The sequence below is a fragment of the Dendrobium catenatum genome, unplaced genomic scaffold (genome assembly GCF_001605985.2).
Source record: "Dendrobium catenatum unplaced genomic scaffold, ASM160598v2 fragScaff_scaffold_976, whole genome shotgun sequence".
In the NCBI taxonomy this organism is placed as follows: domain Eukaryota; kingdom Viridiplantae; phylum Streptophyta; class Magnoliopsida; order Asparagales; family Orchidaceae; genus Dendrobium; species Dendrobium catenatum.
In genome coordinates, this window is record NW_021319438.1 from 300,157 (window position 1) to 311,446 (window position 11,290).

At 33.3% G+C, this 11,290-nt stretch overlaps 1 protein-coding gene across 1 annotated transcript in view; it reads right to left on the minus strand.

The window, feature by feature from the left end:
* LOC110101637 (endo-1,3;1,4-beta-D-glucanase-like) overlaps nucleotides 1-9,378 on the minus strand; it is an 11,720-nt gene extending 2,342 nt beyond the window's left edge. Inside the window, exons 1-5 of the mRNA XM_020829620.2 lie at nucleotides 9,157-9,378; nucleotides 6,805-6,826; nucleotides 6,253-6,373; nucleotides 4,282-4,372; nucleotides 3,571-3,660 (exon numbers count right to left, since the gene is read on the minus strand). Of these exons, the coding sequence (XP_020685279.1) occupies nucleotides 3,571-3,660; nucleotides 4,282-4,372; nucleotides 6,253-6,373; nucleotides 6,805-6,826; nucleotides 9,157-9,307 (475 nt within the window). The 5' untranslated portion in view covers nucleotides 9,308-9,378. The remainder of the gene's footprint in view (nucleotides 1-3,570; nucleotides 3,661-4,281; nucleotides 4,373-6,252; nucleotides 6,374-6,804; nucleotides 6,827-9,156) is intronic.
* Between the last annotated feature and the right edge of the window lie 1,912 nt (nucleotides 9,379-11,290).

An 11,290-nucleotide genomic window follows, 5' to 3' on the forward strand; every position in this document is an offset into this window, starting at 1 on the left:
GGGGGGGGAGGGGGGGGGGGGGTAGAAAGTTTCAAAAATAATTGAGAATAAGCATAAGAAAATCAAAATAATTTGAGAAAGAAAAACCATAATTCATTTTGTCAAACCAAGTTCATGATAAACATTTTATGTGAGTGATTCATGTCATCATCAAATGCGTTGTGTAAAATTTTCCTTGGAAGCGTAATTTATAAAATCTTATCTTGAGCTCATTTCATGAAAAATCTTACAATGTAAGCAATTCATGCTATGTTGGCATGCTTTGTGTGAAATTCCTAAACTTTTGTCAACATTTAATATGCTTTAATTTGCAAATGATATAACAGAGTCTCACACAAAACAATAACTAAATCACAACCACACAAGCGCACCACATCAAGCTTGAAGATTAGGATTCACAAAATTAAAAAAAAGAAAATTTCATCAAGTATGGTTGACCCGTCCGTGATGCTTTCCAACATGTGCTACAAGTCAAGAACCACTCACCTTCCATACAAGAATGGCCGACCTCTTCCACTTTGTATGCGAAACATGTGATCAAAATTAAATCCAACTGCTTTATAAACTAGCTTGGTCAATCAGTCCAAGGAACATAAAGGATTGCAATCAAGAGGAGCCACTCTAACCCATGAGGAATTTCTATATATTTTTATTTTGGAGGTAAATCTTGAATGATCAACTAATGAAACTTTATTTTTCCTGATTGATATCATGAAATTGTAGCAGTGGCTTGGTTACTCTTGGAAATATTTGGTGAATTCTTTAGTTATCCATTGTATTTTTAGGAATTACCTCCCTCTCTCTCAATCTCCCTTTAGCTGAACTCTCCAATACCTCCACAAATCCAAGACCTCCTTTTTTGGAGCTCTTGGGCCAACTCCACCGGAACTAACACTAAGCCCTACAACCTCCCTCAAAGAACCCTACAAAACCTACTACTTCCTTAGCAACCCCTTCTCTCACTCCCCTTCCCTATGTAACCCAATCTTTCCTTTTATATAACCTCTTGACCAAACCCTATTCCACACCTAACACCCAAGCCTCTTCAAAAAAAGCTGCCCCAAGATATTCACAATCCATACCCTTGGTCTCACCTCCACATAAGGCCTAAACCTATCAAATTTGAATCAACCCTAGAAGTTTCACCAATCCTCCACTAAAGATCATGCCCACCAGCACCATCGTATTGGTATCAGAGCAACAAATTCCAAGGCTGCTTTCTAAGGCGTCTAAAGATTCTAGAACATAATAAGCATGGGTGATCACACCTTCAACAAGAATTGCAATAGCCAAGGATACCTACTCCACAAACAGACATCTATAGATATGGGTTTTAATCCCCGAAGTGAGTAACATCAGAATTTGATTTGGTTTTAAATTCCACATATTGGTAGTTTATCTTTTACAAAAAAAGGTTTAGTAATAACAAATGTTGATAAGCAATTCTATCCACAATTGCATGACTTCAAAATAGAAAAACACCACATAAAACCTACATTGTCCTAGCCTTGAAACCTATCATACTCACGAAATCCTATGATAGTGAATGTGTATCCATTTTCAAAACAGCATTAAAAATTTGTATAATTGTGGTTTAAAATCACAAGAACCTGATTTATTCTGTCTTATTGCTCATTTTGATTCACAACTGTACAAATATTTGCCTACGTCATTAAAATTTATTGCTAGACAACTGCTTTAAGGCCTCAACTTATTTTTTTTCATACAAAACATTCATCAATTCATCAGGCTCCTGACTACGTTAAGCATCGTTTAGAGAAAAGTGATCACTTGCACCATATTCTATGATAATATCATGCCTCCAAAATTTGTGCCACTAGATCAATTCAAATACATTTGGGAAATTGTAGAAGATTAGCTAACTACAATTGGAAACTTAACAATAAGAAATAATGATAAATTTTAATATCCAAAAACATGGAGGACATGAAGAATCAATTTCAACTCTTAAAAATTATAAATTAAGCCCCACTTGCTACACACGTGCATTAAAACTTACGTTCTTGCTATTGATACTAATAGTGATGAAAATATTGAAAGAAGACTACTAGTGCAAAGACACCAACCTAAAACTGATTATTTAATACCCAAAAATATCAAACAATAATATTAAAAATTCATCCAAAATTTTATACCCCATTTTTTGTACATCTTAAAAATGACCAAAATTATTTTATAAAATTCTACATTTTATTCCGATCCTTTCGATATATATAAGTATATATACATATATAAGTATTGTTGCCTTCATAAAATTTATTTAATAATTTAATTATATTAATATCTTTAATAATATATTCATCTTATGATAATTTTAATGTTTACCAAACTATTGTCCTATAGCAATTTGGCAATTCCACTTTAACCGACATGCCAAACACAAAAATAACAATAAAAAAATCCTAAAACCAACTCTTCTCTTCCTCACTCTCTCCCTCTAGACCAAACCGCACTTGCCCCCTCTCCTAGACCATCACACAAGATCTCTCCCTCTCCTCTCGCTCTCCATTTCCCTCTTACCTCTCAGTCGAACACACACGACGACGCTCGCCTCTTCCGACACAGCACTGTCTAGTCAGCCGCCATCTCTAATCTCCAACTGCCACTGCTGTCGAGCCCTCTTCACCTCTTTTCCTTCAACCTCTAGCCATAATTTTTTACATGTACATTACGTGTACTGAAAAAAGACGTAGATTAGTTATTAATGGTGATATTATTATGAATGTCATTTCCATTCATACACTCACTAAGACTAACCATAAGCTTGAGTCACATCCTAATCTCTTACTACTAGATGGGTTAACAACACCCTATTGCCTATAACTACTGCATGCTTAATTCCCATCGAGTTTGATAGTTATAAAGATAAGATATAATGTGAGGTCCTACCCATGGACATTAATAATATTCTCTTATGCATCATAGTTCTATGACATATATGTAATACACTATGATTGAGATAACAACTATATTTTCAAACAGGACGAGAAGACCATAAGCTATTGGAAAAATATCCCAAATCTATAAGATATGCCAAGCCAAACGAAAACTGTAAAACTGTAACTCATTGTGATTGGTAGCTGCCTTTGACATCCCATCTGCCAAGTCTACCTTGCCCATCTTCTAACTATAGGATTCACACTGAATAGATTTGATTTATAGGAATTAAAAAAAAAAAAGATTTTTCTGATAACGTTTCAAAATAATAGTTGAAAATTTTTATTGAGTTCTTATCTTTTTCCACTTAAATATTTAAACTAACTAAAGGATTTTGCACCCTTCTAAAACAATTGTTTCAGGTAATCCATGCATTTAACTACTTTATTAATATATAATTTTTTTATATGTTGATGATACGCATCATCAATTTTATAACATAGAATGAAATAAGACATTTCAGCTACAAAGATGGGATTACGTTTATATATTTCGGCGTATACAATAGTTATTATTATGATAAAATTGCTTTGACATGCCGACATCTAAAAGGTTTCAATTTATGCGCATTTAAAATAAAGGAGTAAGTGGAATTTGGAACATGTCCAATACCTTTGGTATCATCTACCGTAACTAATGATGGATGTAGCATCACTGCAGCTTTAATCTCATCGGCCTTGGCTAGTTCTGCAACTACCTTAGCTGCACCATGCATCAAGCTCACCATTAGTAAGTTCAAGCAACTATCCGAAAAAGTGGGTTGTATAAACAAACAAAAATCGATAGATATTCAATGACAAAGGTACAAAGGAAATGTTAAAGCTAGGCCTATGTAGGTTTGATCTTCAACATAATATAAGATCAAATTTTATCAGATTAGACATCAATAAAATGAGTTTTTATGTTGGTTACTGGTTTTAAGAATATGAAATCTAGGCTAAAAAGTTGTTGGATTAGTTAAATCATTTTTAGGTTGGATATTTCTTAATATATTTATGGTTGATGAAATCACATTTTTTTAATATCATATATTGAAAAGTTTTAATGATCACAACTGTCCATCCTGATTAGTTGTTTAAGCAACTAATGTCTGCTGGATCAATTAAAAAAATTACATATTAAAAAGTCCAGTGGTAAAGTTATGTAGATACTCTAAAGTAGCAAGAATCACAGGAGAAAGGATAATCAGAATCACATGAACAAATATCTGATCATGAGTTCGTTTCTTTTTTTTGGGAGAAAAAATCAGGGCTGGCTGACCCAGAAGTGATCCTTTTACGATTAGGTATGAAAATAATCTTCAAATCCAAGTAATAGCCATACCTCCCCAGCAAAATCCAGCAGCCCCAACTGCAGAGAAACCTTTGCTTTTCAAAGCTGCAATTACAGGCTTAGCGTCCTCAAACCCTTTGTCCTACAAAAGTATATTGTATTGTAGGCTTACTATGAAAAAAATAAAAATAAATAAATAAAAGTAGCGACACAAAATAGTGGATTGTATACATGGTATATTAAAATACTTACAAGGCATTCTTAAATCAAAATTACAACGAGGAGAAGCCTGTTTACGTTTTCAATGCAAATTGCCAACTAGAAAGAGAATGACGTTAACTTCTAAAACTTGCTAATCAGCATAAAACATATTTTAGGGATCTATACGAAAATTGAGGGGCATGAACATCCTATCTTATATGAGAAATCGCATACAGCGTGATGCAAACATGTGGCAATGCATCGCTGTTCTTGTCTTCTCAGGGCAAATAAAGTTCAAGATTTGATTTCCAATAATGGCCCCTCTGTCCAACACATCTACCAACTTCATATCTCAAATTGATATCACTAGGTTGTATGAACCCACTTAAGTAAAAAGAAGTTGGCTCTTAAACATTGAGTTGCATTTTGATATAATGATTAGAATTTAATTAAGAAACTCCAATGTTAAGCATGCTCATGCGAGAGCAATCCTAGGATGGGTGACCTTCTGAGAAGTTACACCAACGGGATAAAACCGTGAGGCCATTAGGGCAATATCTTGAAAGTTAAGAGTTTAGGTTGTTACAAATAATATCAAAGTGATACACCAGCCAAAAGATAGGAATTAAATGTCATACAAGACAAAATGTTATGCCATGAAACTAACTCTTGAATGTAATATGAGACAAAGTACTACATGGCGGCAGACACCACTTGAATCTGTGGGGGCCGCCTATAGAATTCTATCTGCTTGTTGGATGATTTTGAGAAAAAAATATTGAGAAAAATCTCAGTTACTTAAGTGGGGGAGATTATGAAACCCTTAAGAAGAAATAATTTAAACTCTTAAATATCGAGGTGCCTTTTTGTGTAATGGTTGAAATTTCATTAAGAAACTTCAAAGTTGAGCGTGCTCATATGGAAGAAATTCTGAGATGAGTGACCTCCTGAGAAGTTACACTAATGGGATAAACCCATGAGGCCATGAAGCTAAAGCGGACAATATTTCGATAGTTAAAATTTAAGAGTTTGGGCCATTGCAGGTTGGGTGCTTATTGTTAAAATTGAAAAAAAAAAATGAATCAGCCACTATCAACTCAGAAATCTAACAAGTTTTTCCAGAAGATGCAACCTTTCAACTTATCCCCAATTCCACATACAAGACAACCCGAGAATTTTACTTCTGGCCCAAGAATTTGACACTATTATTTGAGTTTTGATGAAAGTGATAAAGCTAGGTCAGGAGGTGATTTGTAAACTTGAAAAAATGTGATTGGACACCATCCACTATGGAATATAGCAAGTTATTAAAGAAGATGTGAACTTCGGCTTAGCCCGTAAAAGTCCAACAGAGAATTTCACTTCTAACAACCAAAAGTGAAACTTTTTATAAAAACCTTTTTATAAAAACCCCAACGCCCTATGTGTAAATATTGCCTCATTAAGCACCACAAGTGTCATCTAATATTCCATAAATACAAATTTTAGCGTAGGAAAAAATAAAATTAGAAAAGTAATCTATATTTGTTGAGTGTTGAAAGTTTATTTAGCTATTTCTTAGAATATTATACCCCTTCATTTCATCTTATTATAACAGAGAAGCACTCTAGTGAATAAGATAAAAAGAACTTTCCTCTCCAACAACAATAAACTAAAATCTCAAGTTTGTCTACGAACGATTGTATACACTAGCACAAAAAAGATTTTTAAAGCAAATAAAAATGCATTTAAGTGGTGTTGAACAGATTACAGGTCAACAATTGACAACTGGCCAAAGCAATTATAGGTTACAAATTAGTATAGAGGAGAAGAAAAGCATACCGTGCCATGACTTCCTATCCAGGTTGTTATAGGTAACTTTTCTGGAAGATATGGATCCCCATAAAAAAAATCAGGTACCACCACAAAGAATCCAGCAGCTGCAGTTTTATCCGCAAGCTTCCTTGGACATTTAAAAAGATAATAACAAGGTGTGAGGAAATATATATATATATATATATATATATATATATATATATACACTGTTCTTCCGTTTTTGTACCAAACACATGGAAACATTTAATAATTTTACACACAAACTTTTTAATAATTTGAAGAATTGCATGTTTATGACTTATTGAATGGTATTTCTCAGTTTTATTGTGCCAGCAACATCAAAAACAGAAGCAGATTTCCAAAATATAGAAAGCAAGCAAATAAGGGTGACATAATAATAATATAATAAAAAAAATAATAATAATTATGATTATAATTATAATAATTATTATTATTTACAGTCTTCATAATTGGAAGGGATGTTGATTGTCATGAAGTTTCCGCTGAGCTAAATTGCTGTATACTAGAATATAAAAACATTCAAGTGGTCCACCATACCGCAAGTTCGGGGCTTCATATCCTGAAAGAAAAATTATAGCAATATAAGAACCAGGCAAGGAAGATCATGCCTTAGAATAAAGATTTAAATGATAATTTTCCTACGAGCAGCCCAAAAATGATCAACATGAAATAGAAAAGATCAGAGCCAAGTATTGGAAAGAACAATAAGAACTAATCCACATGGAGTTTAAAGGATTAAAGGCGCAGCCTTCCAAGCAAAGAAGCACTCAAACTAATATCTCAAAGGAGCAAAGACATGATTGATCACAGAAAAAGTAAAACACCTACCGCGTGCCAAGTGTCCCAGAAATACCCCACCAACACCAAGAATCTTAGTCCATTAAAAAAAAAAAAAAAAAACTGGATAAAGAGCTGCAGAGCTCGCGAAAAATACCCGAGATGACAAGAATTGCATCGTTGGAATCCCAGGAGCCAACAATGCAGGGCTAAAGGGTTAAAGAAACAGAGTTAATGAACAAAATTAATTAACTACCCAGCATGAGTCAAAAAAGTAAGTGTCTCAAAATGGATTTTCAGTTCCAACCTGAAAATAACCTGCTATCATTTGATCCCGACTGAAACCCAACCCAATTAAGGAAGCACGTTACAAACCCAGATCCGAACCTCACCCGATTCAAACTAGAGTCTACCCGACACGACCCTCTGATATGGTTGGAGCACACACAACAAGCAGAACAGCGGACGATCACTCGCAGGGGCGGGGGAGCAAGAGAGCACTAGCAAGGTGGATGAGCAAGCGCAAGCAGGAGTAGATGATTGAGCGCGTGCAGAGGCGAGCATGAGCTAGAGGCGACTGCAAGGCGACCCACACGCAAGACCAGGTCGATTCCGGGTTGCTTTTGGATTTTCGGGTTGACCCGAACCTGATCCAAAATAGCAATCGGGTCATAATATGGAACCCGACCTATTTTTCAAACGGGTTGACCTGAACACATAATTCTCAGACCAGGTTCGAGTCAAGTTTTTGGGTCATGTCAAATATTGATACCCCTAAAAAAGTGCTAAAGCTCCTTCTAATGGAGTATTGTTGGGAAAAAATTGAGTTAGTATATTATAATCAAAGTTTTTATGAGAATAAGTATCAAAATTATTAAATTTAAGATAAACAATAATACAAAAAAAGTAATAAATATTTATATTATATTCATCATAAAATAAATCCATAATTTTGAGACAAGGATCAAAATTTATTAGAATATCATATCAAAATTTAATATTACTCTTAAGATAAAAATTAGTAATTTTTTCTTACTATTATTCAGATCAAATCAAAATCTTTAATAGAAGCCATCCTAATTGGTTCTAAAAATTTGGTTCAATTAATATTATAATTTTGATTTTCTTTGTTTTTAATTATTTATTTAATTTTTATCTTTTAAAACTTGATCAAATATATATTATACATATAATATTTACTAATTAAATACCGTTTCATTATTATTAACAGTGGTGTTCTGTTGCAAACTTGCTTGGGCTGTAACTGCGATTCTCACTGGCCATAATAAAATATACGCATGAATTTGTTATGTAATTGCAGCAAATTGATTTAGACCATTTAGATAAAAAAATATTTTGATTTCAGTTCGATCAAACAATAGTTCAATTTTGTTTGATTTGCCTTAGAAATAAGTTTGTTGGTTCACTTTCTGATTTTAGAATCAAATCCAAATGATTAAGCTATTCTGTAAATTGAACCGATTAACGGACTTCTACAGCTCCTGGCGAACGAACAATAACTCAAGGTTGAAGATTTTTGTGCTCATTTTGTTTTGAATTGTACTTTTGTATGAAAAGATACACATAGTGACATTCTTCCTTCTCATTTTTAATTATGTTTGTAATTTTATTTTATTTTGATATAATTATACAAAATGAAAGTTTCAAAGAACAAACAAGCAATCAAACGAACTTTTAGGGGAGTACTAAAATTTATTTGACTTGATAATTATTAAGTTCCATAAAACTCTGAGAAATTGCTTAGCTTTTCATACCAGAATTTAGAGATATAAAACATTTAAATTCAGATACAGCAAATCTCTTAAATCCGTTAAATTGTCCTACATCCAGAATTTAACAAAACCTGCGAAATCCTAAACAGGGCATAAAGATGGATTAAGAAGCTGTAGTGCTTAGATAACAGAAAAAAAAAAGAAGTATTTGACAAATTATAGCTAAAATTTTGATTAATTCTATTCGAAACTGCATACCAAATCACCACTTCAAAAGAGCCAGTCCGAGAAAAACAAAACACAAACTGCATGCGAGGTATTCGACAAAATACCCCAAAGAGACCCGAAGCAATCCTGGGCAAAAAGCTACAGGACTCACCAAAAACATCTGAGATTAGAAGGACCGCAGCCTTAGAATCAGAGGAACCGGCTATGTAGGTCTTGAGGCCTCCGAAGCTGTCCAGCACATTGCCATCGCCGGAAGAGGAGCTCAAAGCCGGCGGATTTTCGCAGCACTGTGAACCAGCCATATCGCTTTCAAAAAGCTTTATCCCCAGAAGACTACCGGTACCGATTAATGGAATGAGAAAGATTGAAGTAGACTAGGGATTTATAAAATTTAGTGACGGATGCACCTTCCCAAGAAAATGGGAAAATTTGGATTTAGTGAAAGGGCAGTTTTGTTTCTTGAAAAAATACTGAATGAATTAGTTAAGAGGTTGTCTAGGTGTAAAATAAATGTAAGATGCTTTTTTTTATGCTTGATTTTAACTAAAATGAATCTAATGTAGGCTTCGTTTCGGATGATTTTTTTATTATTTCTTAAAATTATTTTTTGTTAAAAAAATTGTACTAAAAAGTTACTTTAATAAACAATAAAAAAGCCGTCTTAAATGAAACTTTAGTAGTAGTTGTTTATGATACATCTAGCAGGGATGTGCAGTGCGCCTATGATTGACAGTTGCAGGTGGCGGGCAATGATCGGTGGCTATCGATGGCATCCAACAATAATAATGACGGGTGAGGGACGACAACGGCAACAAGATTATACCATTAAATTAAAGGTTTAATTTTAAATATATCAACATTTTATAATGCATCTCTTTTTCATTCAACCAAAGTACAAAATTTTTACAAGCAAACTAAAGAGAAATAGATGGAGAAATGGACAAAAGAAATTAGTAAATCCTATCACTATGGATTTAGTAAATCCTGCTAAAGTTAAATTTCCAGTTGATATGATCATTGGTAGCATAAGCGAATAAAAAACTGCCGTGTAGTTTTGGAGCTTTCCAGGAATTCTAATATTGAATTTGTATGTTAATTTTAATTACTTCTAAATTAATTATATTTTTTATTTTTTATATAATCTCTTACCCCTCTTAAAAAAAAAGAAGAAATTAGTCATAATATTTTTATTAAATTTTTAATTATGATGGATATGTTTTAAAATAGATGTAATATAAATTTTTGATATATATTGTACTTATTTTATTTCATAGTAGATAAAAGTGCTTTTGAGTTATTCTAACCAATTTTTCTATCAACATACCATAATATAATTTTTTACAAAGAAAAGCAAATAAAAATAATATATATAATATTTGCAAGAAATTTAATAAATATTGGGATATTTCTTGTCATGCAAATTTTGTTGACACTAATCTTAAAACACTCTAATTTTTATTATGCTATTTTAGATCATTTTAATATTATATCCAAATCACATACACAAAGAAAAGAAAAGTTGAGAGGACCTCATAGTAGAACATGGAATCCTGAGAAAAAATAGAATCACAAAATCAGACATAATTAAAATGATTCCACTAATGCTTATTATAAGTACAGAAAAAGCGTTTCCTTGTAGTTAGAGGTGTACTTGATACAAATTGTAGAAGATGGCTTCCAATATGAAAGCAAAATTCCGAGTTGGAGGTACTTTAAGAGATCCATTTGTAGTATGCTCGTTCATTCTCCTTACAAGCTAGAGGGAAGGCCAATGATTAGTAGATGAGCTTAAGCCGTGGTGTTAACATCAAGCATTGTGGTTGATGGTGATGATGAATGACGACCATGTTAGTGACATCAAGCATCGGAGCTGATGTCGACATTAATACTAGCCTTAATGTTGATGGCATATATCAACTTTGATGGTGATTACAAGCTTCAACATTGTTGGTGACAATAGGATAATGACCATTTTGGTGTCGATCGACATCAAAGTTGATAGAAAATGGTGTTGGTGTAAACGGTGTGCATTAGCCGTATGTGGCCATTGATGTTATTGGTGATGGTGGATAAAGAAGTTGGTAGGTGTCAATGTTAATGTTAATGACATGTATCGACCTTATTGACGATAATGTGTATATCAACTTGCATCTGCTTTGTTTCCAATGATAAGCATCGATGTTGTTGAATTCGTGATAGTGGTAGGCAAAACCAACATGCATTATTATTGGTGTTGATGGCAGCCATCGACCTTATTAGTGATGGTGAGTATCAACGTTGTCAGC